Source organism: Thunnus thynnus, chromosome 12 (assembly GCF_963924715.1).
Source record: "Thunnus thynnus chromosome 12, fThuThy2.1, whole genome shotgun sequence".
NCBI lineage: Eukaryota > Metazoa > Chordata > Actinopteri > Scombriformes > Scombridae > Thunnus > Thunnus thynnus.
In genome coordinates this window covers 13405554-13430309 of record NC_089528.1, presented here as the reverse complement: position 1 = coordinate 13430309, position 24756 = coordinate 13405554, and the positions used below count along the sequence as shown (strand labels likewise).

Sequence of the window (24756 nt, the reverse complement as noted above, 5' to 3'; positions counted from 1 at the left end):
CACGTTCCATTTTATGTACTTTAATTTACTTTCCTGTCTGCCTTTTCTCAGATGTGACCGTGGGCCTTTAGATTCTGTTGATCATTCAGTTTCTGTCTGTCTGTTTGTCTGTCTGCCTCCTTCACTTCCTTCCTCTCTTTCTTTCCTCCTTAGCCGCTTGCATCTGATAGGAAAGTTTTAAAGGTGACCTATTATTCTTTTCCTTATTTTCAGTCTATTGTTACAATGTCAGATTAAATTTGGCCAAGGTGTCAGATAATGAGGTAAACATAGGTTCAGTAGATCAGTTAGTCAAAATAAAATAACTACTTTTCCTGTTGGAGGTGTGCTGGTCGTCTGCAGATCCTCATCAAACATCATCATCACTGTGGCTGTTTCTGCTTGTATGATTCCTCCCTGCATTACTTCTAACTGATCTGCTGAACAAAGAGCTCCAAATATCTCCATGTTATTGTTTCGACTGGTTTTTAGAGCCACTAACAAAACTCTGCTAATTTGTTGAGGAAAATGTTTATTTTGCTCTAAAAGCTTTTATATGAAGCAGTAAAGCAGGAAATGTTGAGTTTGCGTCAGCAGTAACTCAACACGACTGTGATAAAGCAGGCTTCTGGAAAGCTGGCCAATCAGAACAGAGTGGGCTCATCGGTAAGGGGGCCTTAAAAAGACAAGAGCTAAGACTGCCTGTTAAAAGACAGAGGCTGTACTGAGGGGCTGCATAAAGGGCCAGTATAACATAAATAAGGAGTTTTTCGTACTCTGAATCATGCAAAGCTACTTTAGTGGAGTCCCAGAATGAAAATATAGAGCTGGAAATGAGTATAATAAGTCCCCTTTAAGGTCACCTGATATCTCTCACCTAACACTCAAAATGAATAAGTATTTAGCTTTGCTTCATTATTCAGTCAGACACAACCATTTCTAGAGTTCAATTTCTAAATGCTCATATTGAGTTTACTGATGATTAAATATTTCTTTTAAATTACAAAAATCTTACCTGACGAGAGATACAGTCCTTGAAGGTTTGTCCATCCCAGTTCTTGTTAAATATTTCAACACCACTGTGGTCAGAATGACTGCTCAGTGAGATATAGATTGATTGAAAAAGGTCTCATGGTTCACAGCTCATGGGGTGTCTGTGTCAAAAGCAGTTTACAGTGGAGAGAGTTGGATACATACTTTGGCTCTGTCTCATTCAGAAGGCAGCTTCTTACCTCTTTGACACCTCACTTTGAGCCTTCTTAACAAGATTTCTCTTTCAGCCACAGAAAGCAGAAAAATAAACCATTGGAGGCAAAGAGCCTTTTACCACAACATCACATAACTGCTGTTAATGTTACACTCTGCCAACAGCCATTATTATCAGACTGCTTTCACAAAACAGAGTAAAAAGGTCATGCAAATATACTGGCTTAGTGTCTACAATGAAGAATACATCGTTTTGTTCTTACAATGGACACATCTGTGCAGTTTATTGACCTTCAAGCTAAGCCTTGAACAGGCACTGCACTGTTATGCTAGCAAGACTAGGATTCTCTGTCCAATCAGTAAATGTAGTTTCACTGGTATTAAAGTAATGACTCCTACTGACAGTTTTACTCATAAAATAAATTGACAATGTGAGATGCATGCTGTTTTTGGAACACTAAGGACGTATCGTGCAGACCTCTGTGTCATAGTAGTTTACTGGTGCTTTGACAATTCGGTGTATTTTTTGGTGAATTTCCCCAGACCTCCATGAGCTTAAAGCAGCTATAATCAGTATTTTTTTTTTATAATGACAATATATCAAATGACAGTGTGTACTGTGAGGGGCGTCGCTCATAATGATGAATCTACAGAGAATTATCACCAACTCTGCAGCTCCCCTCAGCTTTTTGGAGCTTTATATTCAGTTTCAGCTCATTGTTTACTGTCCAGCTGCAACTTCACTGTTTAGTTCACTCTCACTGTTCTCATAGCATAGTTTTTGGCTGCAGCATGTAGCTTTTTTCAGCTAAAAAAAATCCACTGCACACTACCTGCTCAGCAACAAACAGCTAACAGACACAGTTAGTGACTAGGTGGTGAACATTGTGGAGCATTTAGAGCTAGATATTTCCCTCAGGAGTTGCTAGAGATCAAAAACAGAGCTAAAAGAGAGTGAATATTGGATTATATTCAACAGGTGGGCAGAAACACAACTCCCAGTGAATGGTAATGTTGCTCCATAGCAGCTGGATGAGAAAATAAGCAACTGTTTACTAACAAGTTCAACATATCAACTTGAAAGGTAATGACATGACAGTGTCATGCAACGTCTGGCTACACAAGGTAAAGCAACAATTTCTTTCCTTATTACAAAGTGGGATTTTCCTGCTCTGCCTTCACAACCATCTGACCACATCAAGGCACCTTTAAAGGAAGATTTCTGTGAGCATGGAAGTTCATTTACTAGCTAGAGCCCTTTTTGTGTTAGTTGTAAAGTACATTTTCACTCAGGAATTAAAAAAATTTTTTATTTCAATTTGATTTTTGGAATTATTATGGTTTATTAGATTATGATAATCATCAGCTGTTGAAGGAAAATGAAGGTAGAGTTTACATGAGTAAGCATGTGAAGAATGGGAAATCTCTGCAGTATTTGTTAGAAGTGAACGTAGATTAACTGAAATGGATGCAACATGGGACTTTGTAATTTGGACTGTTTTATGTGTAAGTCCAGAAGCGAAGCTCTGTTGCCAATGGCTACATTTGAAAGAAGTTTAAAAGTGACGCTTAGTTAAGTTTTCAATCGCATCTCACTGTCTTCATCACATTGGAAGTGAATTGCCTCCTTGCTTCTTCTCCAGTCATCCATTGACCTCTGATCAATGACTTTGACTTTGTCCTGGTTGATGCTGTGTCTGGTTTCGGTCTCATACACATTGTCTGATGTGGTCAAAAACTCTGTGGCTTCTGTGTTTATTATGCAAATGAGACTACTAAAACCTAAAAAAAATCTTACTTCCTGTTGGAAAATGTGACCTAAATTTGTAGCTTTTCTTGAGCTTGAGAGAGTGCCTTTTGCTTTGATTGGCCTTTGCCTTAATAGGTAGTAGTGTCTGCTGCATGAAAAACACCAACAGAGAAGGTGAGAGTGTGCTAATGATCTCTTCCTCTCGTCACCTGTTGCAATGAGAGTCCACCGACTGTGTGCGTGTGTGTTTGAGTGAGTGTGTGTGTGTATGTGGAAGACCTCTCATTACCTGCTCTGCTTGAATTAAGGTCTCATGTTTCTCAGACTCCATTAAATGTTGATGCGGGTCATGAGGTTTGTGGCTCTGCTCACCTATGCTTCCCGTCCCTCTGCAGATGTTAATGCAGGTCAATGAGATTACCCTATACGTGTGTGTGTGTGTGTGTGTGTGTGTGTGTGTGTGTGTGTGTGTGTGTTTGAGTGAAAGTGCACTCTTGCCCATATCTGCAATTGTTAATTGAATGTTAAAGCAGGTTAAATAGTATCACCTTACTGTTTTAATAATGCAACTCAATTAATGACCACACACACGATGCAGGAGCTCTACTTTCTTTACTCAACTTCTCCTCTTCTCTCTTTCCTTGTCTTCTGTGTGTGTGTGTGTGTGTGTGTGTGTGTGTGACAGAAGACTCTTTCAGTTATTTTGATGCTGCTGTGGTTCAGATTGATGTGATGAACTTCTGTAATTTGAAATGTGAATATACCGTAGTCTCAGAATTGCCATTTGTGACTGTCCTGACTCCTGATGTCCTGTAGTGTGTGCGTGTTCATGTGTGTGTGTTACCATCTAATGCCATCTGTAGAACAGACCTTTGGGGCAGGGGGGGCGTTATTCATTAACTCTAACCGCATGACTCCTAAGCAAGAGCACTATCGAAGTGTGAGTGTGTGTGTTGAGCATGCTCTTTACACACATAAGGTCAATCAGTCTCACTTGTATGCTTCACTTTTCGTCTCTCCCTCCCTCTTCTCTTTCTCTTCGTCGCTCGGTTTCACTCTTTCATGTGTGATTCTCAGTAGATGAACGGCTTTCTGATCCGTAAGGACTCTGTTAATGAATGCTTTATTGCTATTGATTTCTCCTCTGCTCCCTCAGTTTGTTCAGGCACAATACAAACCAAGTTTTCCTGTGATGTCAAGAGGTGGGCTCAGCTGATAGCCATGATGGAGTGTTGTGCTCCGGTCCTGCAAATTGGATTTTAATGATTCAAGTATCATTTCTTGAACACTGCTCACTGCTCCCCGCACAAATTAAAATGTGATGCCCTAATGAAAGACTGAGAGAAAGGGTCAGTAAAGAAATGCTTGTTGTTCTAGTTGAAATACCTAAAATACAACAATGTGAAACTGTGTCTACTTTGCGTTGACAGAAGATTTTCAGTGTAAGTTTTCTTTCTGGTCTTGCAATTTCTTTACATTAAACATCCTCCACGCTGCTGTGGGAGTATTATGTTTGGGTGAATGTAGACCGACAGATTTTCTGTAATGTCCTTCAGCACTGACCCCCTATTCTGCACACACACACACACACACACACATACATTTCGCTCTGAGGGAGCACAGATTCAGACATTATTTCTGCCTCACTGCTACACAAACAGGCTTGCAGAAGCCTAGGGACTGTTCACCATTGGTGTGCACATACAGAAACACACACACATTCATGCCGGCAAACATGTGCATCACCCTCCCTGCAGGACTGGAGGCATGTGGAAGTCACTTGAGGATGCCAGCACATATGTGTCGCTTTGTCCTTTATATGTGTGACGTACAATAAAGAAGCCAATAGTTGAGTCAGCGGGTGAATGTATACAGTATCTGTTAAGGTTCTTGTAGCACTAAAGGTTAGCCGCCTCTTTAAAATGGAATCATTCTCTGCTTGGCTTCTCTTCTTGTTTATACAACAAAACTGTCTTGAATCATGTGCTCCATTGCGTGTTGGCCTCTGGTTCAGCACCAGTTTTAAATTGGTCAGAGACTTGTTGCCCTTTAGCCAGGCAGTCGGGGTATTTTTTAGCATTTGAAATCAAATTTTAAAGAAGAGGCGCTACATCCACAGAGAACTTCCTGTTTCGCTTGAAAGGTAAAACAGAGACGTCAAGGAGGGCAGCAGCTGCGTTTGTGCATAAACAGACATAAAGAGAGTGAGTGAGGACGAACAGACAGAAGTTGTTCATTAGCTCATGCTACATGACAGACTGTGTAGTGCCATTTGTCGCTTGACTCAGTGTGTTTCAGCAGCTTGTTTAAGTAACTGTCATCTGTTTAGAGAGGACAAAAGTACGGTGGCCCTGAGTGCTCAATACACTGCAACTTAAGAAAACACATGCAAATAGACAAAACACAAGCAAATTAAGAAAACAGCAAGAACAACATGTACAATGCATTTACTGCAAATACAGACACACAACAGAAGTGTTTCCAGGGGACACTTAAAAGTGATGAACATGTCTGGACATGCCTATTGTTGCCACAATTTGTGACTCATTACGTTATTGAAGTTGGCTATCTGTCAGTGGTGTTATTGTTTAAGTGTTTTTGGTTTATTTTAATGTTGTGATCACGTCTAGACATGTCCATCACTTTTAAGTGTCCTCTAGAAACATTTCCGTTGTTGCAGTGTGTGTGCATCTGTCATCAAATTGATGAAGATGTTTTCTCAATTTGCTTGTGTTTTGTCTATTTGCATGTGTTTTCTTAAGTTGCATGTATTGAGCTCTCAGGGCCACTGTACAAACACATGAGGCAAGTTTCTTCACTTCCTTTTTTCCTTCTGTAGAGTACTGGGTACCTTGTTCTCTTCAAACTGTTCATAAAATTTAGCATTTCATTCACTTTTCTTCTCCTTTCGCGGCCAGTCACCTCCACTTTCTGCTGATCCTGGGTTAATATGCTGTGTCAGCTGCGCCGTCATGTGTGTGACGGAGAAGCTACTTCAACATATTTATCTCCGAACCCTCTACATCCTTCTCCCTTTAAGTGTCTTCATTCCTCGATCTCCTGTTTCCCTCCCTCTGCTCCTTCCTGCTGTATACTTTCTAGCACTCACAACCTGACCTGAGCCCTCAACTGTCTCCCCCTTCCCTCCCTCTCATTTCTCCTTCCTTTTAAACATTGAGTCATGAATTTATTATGTGAATCAAAATAGAGCAATGACTCTTTGTCCCCTTCCCAGCATGTCATTGGTCTAGAATGAATAATTCAGCCACTGTGGTTGAAATTAGGATCAGGGAGAAAAAGGGAATTACTTTGGAGCCGCACAATTCAGGCTATTTTCGAGCGGCGGGCTGTCAGCGCCTTTCCTGCAGCACTCACTCTTTCTTCTCCGTCTGTTCATGCTCTCTCTCATTTCTCCCACTAGTTCACTCGCTATCACATGGAGATAGAGCAGATTCTTCTCTGTCTTCTCTGTCCTTGGGAAAGGACTGCATACTAAGCAGATAGGATGGGATTGGTGGTGGATAAAGTCAGCCTTGTTCTTTGTCTGCTTGTTTCTTTGTATTTATGGTTGGGTTGTGTTTGCATTCATCCATGCATCATCTGCTGTCTTTTCTTGTCTGTCTGTTTGTTGATAGGTTCCAGTACCAATCCCTGAGGTTGTTTGTCAGTATGTAAGTGGTGATTATGGATGCTGTTTTGCAGATTTCTGTTGAATAGCTTTGATGGCATAACATGCAACAGACAGTTTATTTCCCCAGCTTTCTCCCTCAAAGACAGCCATTGATCTCATTACGGAGCTCTTGCCATCTCACTCTGTTTGACTCGCATTCGATGTTTGGTGTTTTAGATGTTGAATGACAGTTATTGAATGCCCTGAAATGAGTTCCACAGGCTCTCAGTTTGTCTTTTATGACACTTTACGAAGAGGAAATCACAGAGGAGAGGCTAAAATGCTTATTGCTTTACATCAGACAGCCTGTTTGGGATGCAAAATGGTGCAGTTACCAACCGGCAGGGATCTGATAACCTTGTGAGGATGCAACAGAGGCCACTGGGCGGTCAACCAACCACGTACACGTACATACATGATCTTCACATGGACGAAAACACAGACACACAAGCACAATGTGCACATAAGGTCAATCATGCGCTCGGATACACACATATAGATGTAGATGCACACTTGGATGATTATTCCCAGGCCTCCTCCTGGGGCATCATTGAAACTTTTCAGCCGTGACCTCGCTAAGAGGGAGAGAGAGAGCAGGATGAGCATTAGAGGGAGCGAAAATAAGAGATGGAGAGAGTCCTTGAATTTTAACCGGATGCTCCCTGGGGAGAACTCCCATCATCGCTGTGTGTCTTCAGTGCCAGAGCCCCACAGCTTCCTTTAGGAGCTCAAGGACCCTTACTGCTCTAATATTCTCTCAGGGAAGCTCGTCTGCCATCGTTCACTTTATAGCTTCTTTTTAGGAGAAAAATCATTCGATGAATCAGTAGCAAAGGGTTTCTCTTATCCAGTTTTTGCGCTGGATAATGACATTCCTGCAGCCATAGCCAATTCCTTTAGAGCAGAGGATGTACCAGAGGATAAATGTCACCATCAGTTATCAGTAATGTGATCAGGGTTCCAGCTACATCACCTCCTATGATAGTGTGTTCTTTAGAGGAAAATTCATTTATTGCCATTTGGGTTTTATTTTTGCAGTTTTGGCCAGCATTTCTATTACCTTTAATAATATATTTAATTAAAATATCTGGATAAACGGCAGCATAGCTACAATGAGGACAGGTTGTGAGCAAGCCAACCATTTATCTAAAGGGAAGTCACAGCACGGGCAGTAGCAGATTTTATTTTGCGTCTGTAGAAATACACAGCAAGCCTCAAGGCTATTCTAGCTACCTCCAGCCTGCAACATATAATAAGTGCCATCAGATGCAGGCCTCACCTGAGCCGTGGTGAGTTCAATTTGTCTCCAGCGGCGTCACCTCACTTCAGTTCATTACTGATAAAACACATACAAACAAAAAGCTACTTCAGGGATGAGGGCAAACATTCACCATCCAACACATTCTCAACAAAAAGATTTTTACTCTGCAGCACATAAATATTTTTGCATTTAAGACTGAAAGTTCATTCTTGAAAAATTGTAGTAAAAAGTAAAAAGTAGTTGACAATGCAATCTCACCACAAGGTGCATTAGTAACTGTTCTGAAGCTTATGGTCATATCACACAATCTTCCAGTTTATTACTGACCTTGTAGCCTTTCATATCTTGTTTCCAAGATCAAGAACAAATTTCAATCTCAATTTTTAAGCCAATATGGATGAGAAATTAGAAAAATAGAAATCTGAACATCTACTGCCTAGGAAGGGTCATGTGATACGATCAAAAGCTCCAGAGTATCTAGTAAAGGAACTTGTGGCAAGATTGTTTTGTCAGTTCTCACATTTGTCTTTCCCAAACAACACAAAAACTGATTACTATTTACAATGAAAAATTTGGGTAAAATTTTTACTTTTCAGCTTTGTTTTCTCCTCCCAAAAGCTTGGCTAACCTTTGGCTTTGTTCAAAACTGGTACGATTGTTTCTTGCCCCATTGGACTTGTTTGTAGCGATGTCACCAGATCTCAGATCTCAGCAATTCACTTGTATTAGTACATCGTTACAAAAGGTAGGAGTGATGGCCAAAGCTAGAAAAAAAAGACCCAGATTGTATGAAACTGGAATTCACCGTCAATGTCAGTGTCTGTGTGTGTGCATGTGTGTGTGTGTGTGTGTGTGTGTGTGTGTGTGTGTGTGTGTGTCTGTGTGTGTGTCCTTGCATGTAGGAGCAGACATGGACTGGCTATAGGAGCTGTCAGTGCTGTAAGTCCAGATGGTTTTGATAACATCACCAGCTGTCAGTCAACAAACCAACCCTGAACTCTTTCAAACTCAGCAACCCGTTTATCGCCCAGAGCTCTTCCTACCTCTGGCTCATCCTCCGTTTTATTCGCCTCTTCTTACCTACTTGTGTTTTTTCATCAGTTTACCTTCTCCTCACTCCTCCAACATCCCTTATTTGTTCAGCTGCCTTTATGACCTTTCCAGAAACTTCCTCCCTTGTGATCCCTCTCTTCCTCCTCCTCCTCCTCCTCCACCACCTCCTCCTCTTAGCGATCTGTTTCTTTTCACCACCTTGCTCTGCAGTGTTTACAAAGCCTTCACAGTCATATGTGTGTATACATACCTGTGTTTGTGTGTGTGAGAGAGAGAAAGCGGGGGGCGGGGGAGGAGTCTGCATGGTATATCCTCCTCTAGGATCTCTGGTGAGAAGAGGATCCAGGAAGTGTGATCATCACCTAATGTTCTGTGAAGCACCATATTTTTACTACACACACATACACAAAGCTGCACATCACGTACACACACACATACTCTGTTGGTGTTGTACAACCACAGGCTGAACGGTATTATCAGTGCTCAGGGATTGTCGTCTTTGTTTCCTCAGTACAAAGGATTCAGCTCTCTCCTCCACATCCCCTGCTTTCTTTTCTTCCACATCTCCATCCTTGTCACTCTCCATTTCTCTCCCCTCCCCACGTCATCCGTTTTTTCTGCCTTCACCTCTATTTCTCTGTCTTCCTCTCCCCCCTTTTTCTGCCCCTTCATCCCCACATCTGAAACGGTAGCGACAGCTCCTATTGGTTCTGCTGGCGGAATCAGAGAAACAGGCAGCCAATAAGCTGTCAGGCTAACAGGGTCACTATTATCCATGGAGCAGTGCTATTACTCTGCCATCTACATCCCTGCCATGTATGCATATGCAATGCTTTCCCCTTCCTTGTACCTATACTGCACATTTCCAGTGTAAATGAATATCCTCCTTGGATGTAGTGTTTATTTACAACAGCTCAACTGAGAGCGAAAGGTCGTTTTTATCTTCTAGGGGGCTAATTTAATGTCAACTACTTGCATTTTCCACATTTTGCATTTATGCATTTTTAGGCAAGATGCATTTTTTAAATAGAGAGACTCCTGTTCAGTCTAAGTATACATTTGCAATCATTTTATGCATTCAGGTCAAAGCTATGTACATATTCATCGTAAATTCTCCCCATGTGAATCCGGCACCATGCCGCTCTTCAAAGACCAGGGAAGGAAAGCTGTCACACGCCTCCCCTCCCCCTTCTTTCTCCCTCCAACTCATTTCTTTTCTCGCTGTTTACTTGCCACAAAGCCAGTTATATATTTGCACCACGTACCAATCAACCAGGCTGCGATCAGCTGTGCAAATCACACAAGTTTTCCTCCTTTCTTCTGTGGACAGATGTGGCCTTTTCACTCTGTAAAATGCCACTGAGCCCATTTTAGGTTTTGACACCCTGTGCTATAAACAGAGGATTGAAAATACAAAATTTTGGCTCAGCTGGGGTCTTGAGTTTTGCTGTAGGCATCAGACAATGCCGCTGTGTGTTATCGAGAAACATCAGGATTGCTCGGCCTCTCCTGTGGCATCTGACTGAGCATCAAGCCTAATTTGCATCATTAGATTCTCTCAACTGTGGAATAGCTTTGACCTTCCTCCATCATTAGTGACAGAGTGAAACAAAGGGCCCCCCCCTCCTGCTCTTTTCCTCCTGTTTCATCCATCACGCTCACTTCTTTCCTGTCCTCCATGTCCATCATCCCTCCCCTGATACTCAAATCTATCCATCCCTCACATTGTGGTCATATTATGCAGCTCTACATTTATCTATTTCAATCTTCCCCTTCAATTTCTTTTCATCACACTTCTTCCTTCTTATTCATGGTGGTATATCGAGGAGGCGCCGGCTGTCTTGGTTTTAAATTCCCCGTTTGGCTTTCACCTATCTAACGAGCTGAAGAATTGAATTAATTTCTTTTCTTCCTATACCAAAGGGATATGAAAACACACTCCCACACCTCATACATACTCACAAACATGCACACATACACACACACAAACGCTGAGCTGTACAGGGTGAAACAGGGGCTGTTGCCTTTCAGGTGAGACGTCTCTAGGGAAATGTTTTTCTTCGCAGAAATCGCTCAGCTATCATCACAATCTGTGGCTGCTCAGTTTGCCACTGAGAAGAAGACGTGATTTAACTTCCCAATGACCAACCCTTGGGATTGCCCCACCATTTTGTTATCTGGAAACTCATTAGCCTTTAGAAAGGAAATGACACCAGAAATGAACTGCCTTCATATCCCGTCTTGAGCCCAGTAATCAGAACAGTGATGACAGCAACCTCCTGTTTGCATGAAGGAGAGGTTTGTCCTCTTATGCAACAATAACAAACCTCATCTACCCACAAAATACCACACTGACATGTAAGAAGAATTGTATTTTACAAGCATGAGGAAATACGGTCATATAAAGCTCATTGTGGTGACCAAGCTTTTTGGGAGCATGTGTGAGATAATTAATGAGTCATTTCAATCCATGCCGGTAATAAGGCCACAGATCCCCAAAGGGCAACACTAATTCAAGGCTGTTCAGTCACTTGTCATACTTTGTGTCACTCAAAATGATTGGTGTCTGCACGTGTGAAAGTTTCTTTTTTCTCCCTGAGACAGGTCAAGTTTGATTAAATAAAGTTCTTTGATTTTATCTCCCTGCTATTATTAACTCTTTCTCTTGCTAATAGTGTGATAATCTCTGCACTTGCTAGTTAATTACACCCCAGGATAAACAATTGGCACACTAAATGCTTTCCCACAAAACATTTATAAAAAGCCATGTAAACACAGGCTTATGCGCGTGCACACACAGGCACAATTTGCGCAGCTTTGTGTAGCTTCAGTCGTGCACGTACCAGACTTAATGACTTGTAAGTCTTCTATCTGCCTACCAGCTGGCGTGTGGCCAAACCTCTGATCCGCAGAACGAGCTCTTCATCATTCCCGAAAATATTATGGTGCGCATGTTGTACCGTATCACACAGACCGGCACACATACCATTTCAACACATCACAGTGATTCTGCTCAGAGCTGAACTGAGAAGAAAAAGGTGATTTTGTACATCTTTCAGCATGAAGAAATGGGCTCTGTAGCAGCTCCAACCTGCTCGCTAATGAGGCGAATACTCATTCTGGATAACAGGACCACACTTGTAGTGACACTGCTATCCCTGCTGAATGCAGATGAATTAGGTTACAATGTGTGGGTGAGGAAAGTCTCTGTTAGGGAAACATTCTTGTACTTAACTTACTTGTGAACCACATCAAAGACAAATTTCTATCGCCTTGCGATGGACAATAAAGTTTTTGTGATTCTGATTCTTTGCTCTTGAGGATTTGGCAGCCCGTTTAGAAAGCTTGTCTAAGGTGTCTGTGTTTGTAAGCTGTGAGTGTGTACGTGTGAGTCAGAGCTGCCTGTGACATAAGTGAATATGTGAGTATATGAGTTGAAACAGACCTAAGTTTAGTGATAATGTGTGGGTGACTTTTGATGGGATGTAAACCAATCTGCTCCCCTTTTAGCCGTGGCATGCCACTAATGTCTGCCAACCAAGCCGAAATGAATACTGCGCTGCAGATTTATGATAACACCTGACCCCTGAACCTTTAGATCACATGACTTTCTTAAGAGCTGAGAGAAAATTGTGACATCACATGGTAGAAATAGTGAGTGAGATTTGCAGTGAGAGACTCAACTGAAAACCTAAAGACATAACACCTGAGAAGAGACCATATGGTTGCAGGCAAGGTTACCTATCTAATAAGCTGTGTTCCTGGGCTGCCCTCTGTTGTTTGTTTACTACACTATATATATCCGCCTGCCTGCCTGCCTGCCTGCCTGCCTGTCTGCATATGTGTGTGTGCGTGCTTTCAGTATGTGTAGCCATGTGCTCAGGTTTGAGCCAGAGAAAAACAGGTCAAAACACCGCAGGGTGTGAGAATCATCAGAATAGCTACAGCTAATTAAATGTGCCAGGCCTTTGAGTAAAACTAAAGGATCCATGTTCACTGTGAGTACTGACTGAAAATGCTCTTTGGATTTAAAATATTACATTCTTGATGAGTTTAGATCACCAGTAAGAGTAACCATTAACCCCTTCAGACCCAGTGTCCACTGTAAATATTAAATATACTGTTGACCCAGTGTCCACTTTAAATAGAGAATATACTGTTGGCTTGAATGTTCATCCCAAGGGGTTTGCAATAACATAAACAAGAGGATGATTGATTTTCTCATGTTTTATGTTAGTATATTAGAATGTTAGGACAATCATTTAAATCACATTTTCCAACAAAAAGACATGTATCATGTGAGGAAAAACAGATATGAGTACTTAGATTTAAGGGATGAGAAGGAAATTAATAGTTAATTTAGTAGATTTACACATTTGAGGAGTTGTGCCATTGTATATGCATGTTTCTTCATGCATGTTGCATATGCTCATTTGTGTATGACGTGTGTACCAACGGATCACTGGATAAATAACAGTTGATTGGTTTAAATTCGTGTACTTTTATACTCTAATAATCTCTTGGTCAATTCATGTCCGTGTGTGTTTTTCCCTTAAAGGGCACGTATCATGCACATTTCCAGGTCTATATTTATATTAGCAACAAAGGCTACAGCACGGATACCCATTTGTGGGCATGCATGAATGAGCAAGGTAACAGCAAATGGAGTGTTTTTATGCAATATTTTACAGACGTTCATCTCAAGTTTTGGAACTTTTACTATGTTCAACATAGACATCCAACATTATAACAGACAGATGACAGAAAATCACTAAAAGCTAAAAGTTATGTCCCCTTTAAGGGTCTTTAATGTGAGATTGTCATAAAGAGGCAACAGATGGGACGAAACAAAGTCATAGATAAATTCATAGATGTTTGTTCTACTTTTGAAGAGAACAAACAGCGTTTGAAGTGATTCGCTGGATGCTGCAGTGTTGTGTTTTTTGTTGTTTTTCCCTTTAAACTACCAGTGTGTAAGATTTAGTGGCATCTAGTTTGCAGATTGCAACCAACTGAATAGCCCTTCCCTCCCCCTCCCCTTCCAAGCGTGTAGGAGAGCCTACGGTGGCCGCGAAACTCACGAAAAACACAAAAGGTCCTCTCTACAGCCAGTGTTTGGTTTGTCCATTTCGGACTACTGTAGAAACATGGCAGGCTCCATGGAAGAGGACCCGCTCCCTATGTAGATATAAAAGGCTCAATCTAACGTAACAAAAACACAGTGATTCTTATTTTCATGGGATTATACACTAATTAAAACATTTCTGCCACTAAATTCTACACTCTGCACCTTTTATCCCACCGTCCCACAGTGTATATTTATCAGGGTTGTCAAACACAGGGACTCTCTGCAGCTGTCAGATTACACCTCAAAAGAGAAAGACGAAACAAAGACAGAATGGGGAAGAGAGACGGAAAGAGACTGTGTGTGTATGTAGGATTCCACTTCAATCTATTTGAGGTGCAAAGATGATTTCACATAAACGTCAAATAACTGATACTACCAAAGCTCTGAAAATCTTTTTAAAATACTTTCGGCTAATTTATGTTTTTTAAAATCACCAGTTATTACAGAAATATGAATGAGTAGATAGGATTGACCATAAAAGAATAGATGCTCCTTTTTTTCGTCAGGTGGATGGTTTAACGAAGCATTCAACAGAGTTTTTCTTGCTGGTCTCGTTTGCAGTGAGCACAGAAAAAATAATTACAGCAGAAAAAAGTTGATGTACAGATACAATCACTTCAGAGGACTGAAACATGCCCACACACTCTCTCTCACTCACACACACACACACACACACACACACACACACACACACACACACACACACACACACACACATTTCATTGATGTTTGTCATGGATTTCATGATCTGGACTGCACAGCACTGGTGCTCATTATAACAGAGAGGAAAATAACAAAGCCAGTATTGAGTGGGAGCGCAATCAAGCAAGGAACAAAGTAACACAAGACATCAAAGAAGTGAAGTGAAAATATTGCATCTTTCTCAATATGCATGTTCTCAGTGACACACTTGATGCAACATCTACCATCTAGAAGAGCTAGATCTTGAAATCCACTTATAAACCAGACATTGACTGAAAAACAAGAGTAGCACTACTCTACTGTACAGACATATTTGAAACCAATGAGAAAGTTAAATCCTGTGTCTCATAATCGATTCTCTGCTCTGGGGAAGTTTGTTGTCTCCCAGACACAAGTGTTGACTTTGCAGCTATGGATTTTATAATCTATCGCCAGCTAATTTAATATATTTCTCAGCGCACATGTAAGGTGTTATTTACCTGCAGCAGCAGCTGTCTGTTGGTTTCAATTGAACATTCTGTTGCTAGTAGCAACCCTGACTTGCCCTGGTTCCAGAAGTAAAGATCCCATTCTTTTTTCCCATAGAGAACATTCTGGAAGAAAGGATACCATTCTTTTTTCCAATAGTGAACATAACTCACAGTTTGAGCTCTTCTACAGCATGGATTGGCACAAAACTCTCCCCGTTAAATCATCAGTACGAAAAGATGAACAACTGTGTTAGAAAATATCTGGTTCTTCGGTAAAAAGTCAAAGGTACAAGACTGTGTACATATAAATTTAGGGGTAGAAGTTTACTACGATTCCCAAGGTGCATTTCAGCAAAAAGAGCCAATCACCGACTTTAAAATTCACCTTTAACGGCGGGCAGATGTTCAGGATAACAATATCAAGAAAAGAAAGTGAATCAGTTTACTGTTAATTTCTGGGTCACTTTTGAATTCATTCAGCAACTCTGGCTGATGTTTACAACTTTAGCGACAAAGAATTTTGAATTCATTACGCTATGATTCGCGCTCATGGCTTCTTCACCACAGCAACAGTGGCCGGGGCTCATGTGTATTGTAGTACTCTTAGCAATCCACCATGCCAAAATCACAGACAAAACATTATTTCTCAGAAATGAAGCTGAAATAATTGAAGCTAGTAGTCGTAGTATAAACCTATAGGATCATTACATCATCCAGGAGAGTCCTGAGTTTTTAAGTAATATTGACAATGTTGTTTAAAGAAAATTTTTAAATGGGAATACAGAGTGGGGAAAAACTTTTCTGGAAGCAGCGGCCCCTTTCACTTCACAACTCTATAGCTGCTGCAGCTTAACTGACATCGTCACATCCACCATTTTGTCTGATCTGTCCCCACAACCTGTTGGGATGTTAAGTATTTTACTCTTTACTTTTAGTCTTGTGGGCTCTATGTGTGTGTTTACTTGAGTAAGTGTGCAGTGCTATGAGGACCTAATGTTGATTTTTACAAATGATACTTTATTTCTTCCTGTTATGAAAAAATGTAACTAATTTGACTGCTAGTTTATACTTTTGTGAATCCAGTTTCACCATCACCATCATTTGTTGTCCAATACCATTTTCACAGTTTCACCATTGCTTCCAGTAAAAACCTCAATGGCAACCTGCTACCTTTATTAGAAGTGTGTTTTACTAGCTGTACATCTACACGCATAGTAAAAGCAGAAGACATAGACTGTACATAATATTAAGATTAAGGTGAAATGTCACTTTACAGGGTAACAGAAATTAATTTGATCCTTTGTAGATCAAATGTTGTCAGTCTTGCACTGATTGATTTATTATTTGGTCTAATGATTTTTTCCTTTGAAGTAAGTGAAGAAGGTGGAGTTCATAATGTAAGTGTGTGTGTGTGTGTGTGTGTGTGTGTGTGTATGAAAGAGATTATTTAGGCCTGTTTGAGCTGTTCTGAATGATCTTTATTTTATAGTGCTCTGGGATATTTAAATTGCGAGATAATCTATGCATCACCCACACCCACCAGTACAATACAGCTTCAATCTTCCACCCTGTGTGGTGTGTTTATACAGTCCTGACATGTACAGTACAGACCTGAATGAACTGAATGTTTCAAATACTTTACTGCAATGAAAACACAAACATACAAACACAACATGTTATTTTCATAGATAGATAGATAGATTGAATGATTGAATGGTTGACTGATTGATTTACCAGATCAGTACTATGTTTTATGGAATAGGAGCTCGTGACTAATCACTTTGAGTAACTGCTGGTGAACTGAGTGAAACTGATACAGACTAAAGCTATCAGTGTCATGGGATTTGCTAGTCAGACTCCCTGCTGTGCCTGGCACCCCTCACTGAGGTCTCAGTGTTGGTGAAGTTCAAAGTGAGAACATGACACACACACACACACACACACACGCATGCATGAATCGACCTTTTGGGCTCATCTCCCTTCTAATCCACTTAGAGTTGTCTACCTCCTGCCCACACACCAACCCAGACAGCTCTTGTCTGAATGCAGGGACATTTATGATGAATGCATGTGTGTGTGTGTGTGTGTTGGAGCATTATTCAACTAAAAGTTATTCTAACATTAAAATTATTTTAAGCACAATGAAAGTAAAGTGTTTTCTGGGTGTGGTGTTTGTTGAAGATGTCATTTGAGGGCAGCAAGAGAATCTCTCTCTTAATGAACAAGCAGCACATGGATTTTTTTTTCATTTCATGTCTTCTGGGGTTTTGTCTTAGCTAGCTTTAGCTTTGTTTGTTGTGTTGTTGTTCCTCTGTGACTGTCAGGCATTGTTCTTGATGCACTGTGTTTCCCTCGCTGATGTTCAGTTTTAATGTGATTTTGGCTGACTTTGATACAGTTAGAGAACTGAGGCTGGGGTTTGACTTTCTTAGTTCGTGACAATTTTTGCTAACTAAACTCTCAGTATTTTTGTTTCACTTTGCTGTGCTTCTCAGGAATGATGCAAACATATACCGGCTCTGAGAAATCATCTGAGATCTGTGAAGTATTTTGGGGATCACCCGGTTAGAGGGGAAAAAGTACAGTAAGATGCCGAGTGAGTCAGAAAGACTCTCATGAAACATCATCCCCTGTACGAGGTGACAGTCATCAGCAGAGGGGTGATGCTTCCCCAAAGGATGATGAAGTGTGTGTTTGTTTAGGGGTGTGTGTATATATGTGTGTGTGTATGTGTGTGCGCTGCAAGCCTCTTGCTGTACTGCAGACTCATATCGTCAGGAGCCAAAGAGAGGATTGAAACTGACAGTGTGGATATGTTACCGCATCCTCAGCTCAGTAACCCATTTACTGGGTGTACATGCATACAGCGAGTGTGTGACCTTGTGTGCATTTGTGCACAGAACTACTTACTGCAGAAAAATCTCAATCATACTAATTAGTCATGGTTTGAGTCCTAAAACTATTATTTCTGCCAACTACAAAAACTTCATTGAAATGTAAAAGTATAATTGTGTGGATAATAATCAGCAATCTGTTTTATTTAAGAAGACTAAAGGTGAAGACCCATTGGAAGCGAACAAAACGCTCAACATCGACTCTGCCACTTCTCGCTTGTCGCTACGGGTGTATCGACACAAGGATGATATTTTAGTGTGAACCAAAGTGGTGGACCACCGGAATGACTAACATACAGACAGTACCATCCGCCATGATGCTAGCATGGCAAATAAAAATACTGATGCTTGTTTCTATAAAATTCCTGAAACAGACTAAACTGCACTGAAAACAAGTTGAATTATCTCACCCCAAAGTCAGAATGTATCTTTTGAAGGCTTCATATGAGACTAAACATCTTGTTTACTTTGTTAAATTAATGTTTAAGTCATGTATATTGCAGTCAGCTGTCCAACGAAACACCACTGTACCAGTCAAGTCAAAGGTTTGTGTTTTTGGCTCCAATCAGCCAAAGGTCAAACCAGGCAGCATGTCAGTCTCAGTCAGCTCACTTGCTGCCTCAGTGACTCAGAGTTCTTAGAGGAAGACGATGCAGCTACTGTAAGATAGAATGACACCGAGCACCGTCGTGAGTATCATCACTCTTTGCAAACTCTAAACAACTGCAGTGTCCTTTACATCACACACTGCAGCCCACTGAACTGATATCAGCTTGAAAAAGAGTTCTGTTCTCTTTTGTGAACACTGTGGTTTATGGTCAGACAGTCGTCAGTGTCAAGAAAAGCAACCCAAACTTTCTGAATGCTGACTCAGTGTTCATGTTCTATTTATTCTTTCCATCATACTTTATCTTTCTGTTCCCACTCAAGGCGTTGTACGCCTTGTCACTGTGGAGAACCTTCTCTGTGAGCCTCTTCCCAGGGCATTTTTTTTTCTCCTAATTATGTTGTGATGGTGGTTTTCCTTTGTTATCATTAAGTTCGGGCGTTGTTTTGTTTTTTGTTTTTACTAGATTACAATGTGGGCATTGTGAATCCTTTTGAGTCTTGAACATCGATGAGGAGCAATTTGATCTGACAAATCAGACAAACTAAACTTTTATGTTGACTTGGATTAGTGGATATTTCCTGTAAATGAATATGGCCACACTGAGAATTTCCAGACTTTAGTGAAATCATAAATCTCTACTTTGAACAAATTTACCACACTCATCTTCCCTCCCGACTGTTCACATTCTCCATCTCTCCCCCCGTCAGTGCAGCCGCACCACAGAGCAGCTAAGCTGTATTCCACACTTGACTTGGACTTAAAATGGAGTGACTAAGCACAGATTTAATATTGGACTCATAGCTACTTAGCAATGGAAAGTACAAACTGTCAGCTTTCCTCTGAAAAGTAGGAACATGTCAAGTTTGCACCCCGGTTTGTTTGCAACAATAAAATGTAAAAGCTTTCTCTAATAACCTGCTGACTGCTTGACTGCTCCGACACCACTGATGCTAAATTGTGTCTCTCTGAGAGGTTTTCATTGAGTGTGTGAGTGTGTGTGTGTGTGTATGTGCGTGTGTGTGAGAGTGAGATAGAGGGAGAGAGAGAGAGTAAAAGCCAGACAAAGCTTAAGAAGGCAGGATAGGGTTGAGGAGATCCACGCTCTGCTGGCCAAATATAAAGGCTTATAAAGGCTACCAGTCAACATGGATGACCTATTTACAGTCAGACACACTATCACACAAACACACAAATACACACCAGACAATGACCACAACCTTATTTTTTCTCCACTGGTATCTTTTCTTGGGAACATGGCATCTTTAATCAGACTAACCAGACTGTATAAATCAGGTGAAACAACCTTAGTTTTTAGACATCTGGCCGTGGTCATCAGTGTCACGCCTCCGCAGGCTGATCATGTACATGTGATTGGTCAGGGATGTTGTTCCCCAACATCTGTCCATTAGGTCAGCTATGTGAAAGTTAGTTATTTTTAGCTTCTGGGCTGATTTTCCTCCCATTATTCTCCTTTTTCCTCCCTGGACAGCTGGCCTGTGGCAGAATCTGCCTTCCTCGCTGTCTGGATGGCTGCAAGATTCACCACTGCCGTATGTCGGCTGTCCAGGTGCCGGAACAAGCTGTAAGACTGACCCTGTGGTCTTTAATTTTGAAGCAGAATATGGAAGCAATCAGATCCACAGGAGAGGACAGGACCCGGTGGCGATAAAAACCACCTGCTGCAACAATAGTAGAAAAACTATCCTCAGTATTTGGCAGGGGAGTGAGAGAAAAGGTGTGTATTTATCCGCCTGTTCACTGGATGATGTGTAGACTCCTCTGGGTCCATGTGTTTGATGAGGTGTGTGTGCGTGTGTGTGTGTGTGTGTGTGTGTGTGTGTGTTTTTTAAGGATCCCCGCCTGTCCTTGAGTCAAGCAGTGAGGACCTTATCTGCCTCAACGATGTCAGCTCACTGATTCATGCTGCGACTCTGCCACCGACCCGTAGGATGACTCTCATGGGGTGGGGGGTGGGGGGTGTTGGAGACAGGTTGCATCCATCACACTGCCTAAGAGCCAGGCAGATGTGCACTGACACACAGAGACTCTACATACACTCAGAATATAAAAATTTGAAACATTTGGTGGAGAAAAAGGTGCAAGGAAGGAAGGAAATATCATCACGCCACCATCAAAAAAATCAGCCAGGGAGTACAGGGACACAGACACTAATTTTGTTTGATTACGTCATATAAATAGCTCGTTATTTCAGAACATCTGTATACGCGTGTTTGTTTTTCAGATCTCTCTGTTCCTCTCCTGGGCTCTATTCCACAGAGACGTTGAGGTTTGCTGCTTTGTTGTTGTGGTCATGGTGAGTTGCTGCTGGTTGACAGTGCGAGGCTGAGTCGTTGCTGAGAACTGGGTCAGTTTGTGCGGCAGTCTGCACAGCCGCCTCGCTGTGCCTGCATTTTGTCTCACAGCAAGAAGAAAAAATTGTGCCAGATTTCAACCAGATCCTTCAGATACAGGATCTGTAAACAGTGTTTTCCAAGCCTGTCTAAAATTGTGGGACTTATCCACCCTGAGGCATAGGAGATGAGACACAAGCTCTGGGGGGGGTTTACTGCAGTTTTTGTATGTGATTGTGAGTGAGAATGTGTGTGTGTGTGCAAAGAATTTATGTCTGCCATCATTTAAATTTAGCTTAAATCTCATTTCATCCTGTTTGATCCCATTGATGCCGACGCACTGAAACAGTCGGATATGATTAGGCATTCAAGAGGCTGTTTTCTAAATCCACCTTGCTACAAAGAGACTGAGGCGAGGCCCGCAGCAAAGAGACACTGGTGACTTTTGGCTTTTTTTTACTCAGTGACTCGCCCTCTGAACGCTGCCCATTAAGCACAAACCAGCTCATATATTATTAATCTGTTTGGCTCTGCCTCCCTCCACTGCCAATATCAGAGTGCATTTTAACATGATACTCCCTGGTGATGATGATATATTCTCTTCTATTTCCGCTTCATCCGAAAAACAAACAACCAAGCAAACAGTAAAGAGTTTATCATCTGGGGTTTCTGCTGAGCATTTTTTTTTTACTGAGAAAGCAAACTTTCCTCTTTCCACACTCCCTCGTTTAGCAGCATTTTCCTCAAGCAGTCCTATCACTTCCTGCTGGCTGGTTGGACACTGAGTTGTGTTCCAGATCTCTAATGCCAGGTGCTCTTTGACTGTCTCCGAGTTGAAAACAGTGTGTGGGAGAGATGACAGGTTGCCTGAAGAAATGTTAAAGCAGGAGTGATTCATCTCATCTCTGTACAAGGAGGACTAAAATGATTTTTAATTCATACCCAGCAAAATGCCACATCCCACGCATACATGCATTGACACATACCTGATCAAACACATAATATGACTTAAGTACACAGTGATTCAAACATCTATTTCGCCATGGCATGGCATGCGAGACTTCCAAGCCTAACGTGATTGTTGAGGAGCTGTGATAATAAATTCATTGTGTTTGTCAAAATGGAGCAGAGAGTCTCTGTGCTGCAAGGAGAGCAGGGGAGATGCAACATGCATGAATTCAGCTGTAGCAAGAGGCTCTCTCACATGGCACCCTGTGTCCCAGTTCTCCAACTGAGACTATAGATGAATTAGTGAAAAGACAAATTATCTTAAATATCTTAAACGGATCCATGTTCCTGATGGGATCTCGTCAGTTGTACTTTAAAGCTGTGTCATGATATGTCTCAAATCTTTCCAGCTTTCAGTGCTATATGACTTAAACCACAGGACGCATAGATAATTTACAGCAGGGTAGATATAATTTTTATGAGCCTGCAGATGATACATGATAGGCTCCATCTTTCTTTTTCACAACCTCTTTCTCTCTCTCTCAAGAGTACCATGTCTTAATTCAAACTACTAATATTTTTTTCTCCTCTCCCTGTCTTCCCTCTATCTCATCCTGCAGGTGTATGGTGCAGTGACCCTGCCTGTGACAGGCGAGGAGTCAGAGGAGCAGGGCCATGACTGGCTCTCCTGGTCCTGGTGGGCGTGCCTTAGTGCCATGGCCGAGGATGTGGCGGTGGGTCCTGGCTGCTTCTCTGGTCGCCATTGTAACTTTGACACTGCCTGGAAGTAGCCAAGCCTGCCCGCCACGGTGCGAGTGCTCGGCTCAGCTGAGGTCAGTGTCGTGCCAGCGGAGGCGGCTCACCAACATCCCAGAGGGCATTCCCACAGAGACACAACTCCTAGACCTAAGCAAGAACCGCCTCCGCTGGGTGCAAGCAGGTGACCTGGCACCGTACCCACGGTTGGAAGAAGTGGACCTCAGTGAGAACCTCATCGCAACATTAGAGCCCAATGCCTTTGCCACCCTCCAGAGTCTTAAAGTGCTTAAGTTGAGAGGGAACCAGCTGAAGTTAGTGCCCATGGGGGCCTTCGCCAAGCTGGGCAATCTGACCAGCCTGGACCTGAGTGAGAACAAGATGGTGATTTTACTGGACTACACCTTCCAGGATCTAAAGAGTCTGAAACGTCTGGAGGTGGGAGATAACGACCTAGTTTATATATCCCACAAGGTAAGTTCTCCAGCATCTTATTAGCATCATGACTGCCTCACTAATGAATGAAAGAAAAGTTACTGATTTATTTTTAAAAGTCTTTCTTGGAAATCACCCTCACATCATATTAATGAAATATTTTCTGTGGTATATATTTTGCACTACTTGGCATTAATGTCTACTGAGTTAATAATGCCATAATAATATCATTAAACACAGATTTCTTATTATTTAAAATCCTGAGAGACTGTAGATTATATGTGGAAAAATATGTTCTTCTATTAAAATGTATATGTCATAAAATTACTTAACAGAATCAAAATATTGTCCTATATATTGTCATGTTGTCCAATATTGTCATAATTAATAATTGTCCAATAATTATATAAATGCTCTTATGATACTTAAGATGATACGAATTAAGAATTTGATAAATGTATATTCCCTTTTTGTTTTTGGCATCAGTACACAGTTCCCCAATAACTTCTTTCTTCTTTTCTTTCATCTTTCACCTCTTTCTTCTGTTTGTTTATATTAAGAACAAATAACCTTTATGCATTTTTGTCTGTGTAAAATTAAAGAGTCCTCTGTCTTCCTGCTTCCCAGGCATTCTCAGGGTTGCTGGGGCTGGAAGATCTCACAATAGAGCGCTGCAACCTGACATCCATTTCTGGCCAGACGCTGTCCTATCTCCGCAGCCTGGTCACCCTTCGTCTCCGTCATCTCAGCATCTCCGCCCTGGAGGATCAGAACTTCCGCAAGCTCTCCAACCTGCGGGGTCTGGATATCGATCACTGGCCATACCTGGAGTACATCTCCCCTCTTAGTTTCCAGGGCCTGGATCTCCACTGGCTCTCCATCACCAACACCAACATCACCTCTGTCCCCTCTGCTTCCTTCAAGAACATGGTGCACCTCACACACCTCAACCTCTCCTACAATCCCATCACCACACTCGAGCCCTGGGCCTTCAGAGACCTGCTGAGGCTGAAGGAGCTCATCATGGTAAGCACAGGGTTGATGACAGTGGAGCCCCATGCCCTTGGAGGCCTCCGACAGATCCGGGTCCTCAACTTCTCCTCCAACGACCTGCAGACTTTGGAAGAGGGCTCCTTCCACTCTGTCAACAGTCTGGAGACCCTCAGAGTGGATGGAAACCCCCTGATGTGTGACTGCCGTCTGTTGTGGATCCTGCAAAGACGCAAGACCCTCAACTTTGACGGCAGAGTGCCGGTGTGTGCGGGGCCGGTGGAGGTGCAAGGGGTCAGCCTGAGCACCTTCACCGATTCTGCACTCTTCGATCACTTTACATGCCAGAAACCTAAGATACGCAACCGTAAGCTCCAGCAGGTAATGAAGATGATTACATTTAGGTTCAATACTTAGCAAATAATAAGTAAATACTCATTGTTTACGCTAATCGCTTCCACAAGCACAAAAATATTCTGTAATATTGCCAGATTGGGTTGTGTATATGTTCTGCTATGTTTTCTGACTCCTGCATTTATTAGTCCACACACTC

The 24756-nt window shown here is 41.8% G+C and overlaps 1 protein-coding gene across 4 annotated transcripts in view; it reads left to right on the top strand.

The window, feature by feature from the left end:
* The window catches only part of LOC137194070 (leucine-rich repeat and immunoglobulin-like domain-containing nogo receptor-interacting protein 3), a 39219-nt gene that overhangs the window by 6190 nt on the left and 8273 nt on the right, over positions 1 to 24756 (top strand). The window contains exons 1-3 of one of the 4 annotated variants that reach the window (XM_067605604.1): positions 12539 to 12650; positions 22643 to 23252; positions 23841 to 24584. In XM_067605604.1, coding sequence (XP_067461705.1) covers positions 22698 to 23252; positions 23841 to 24584 — 1299 coding nt within the window. In that variant the 5' untranslated portion in view covers positions 12539 to 12650; positions 22643 to 22697. Of the gene's footprint in view, positions 1 to 12538; positions 12656 to 12834; positions 12918 to 22642; positions 23253 to 23840; positions 24585 to 24756 lie in introns of those variants that run through there. The other 3 variants (XM_067605608.1, XM_067605606.1, XM_067605605.1) reach the window with 3 other exon arrangements.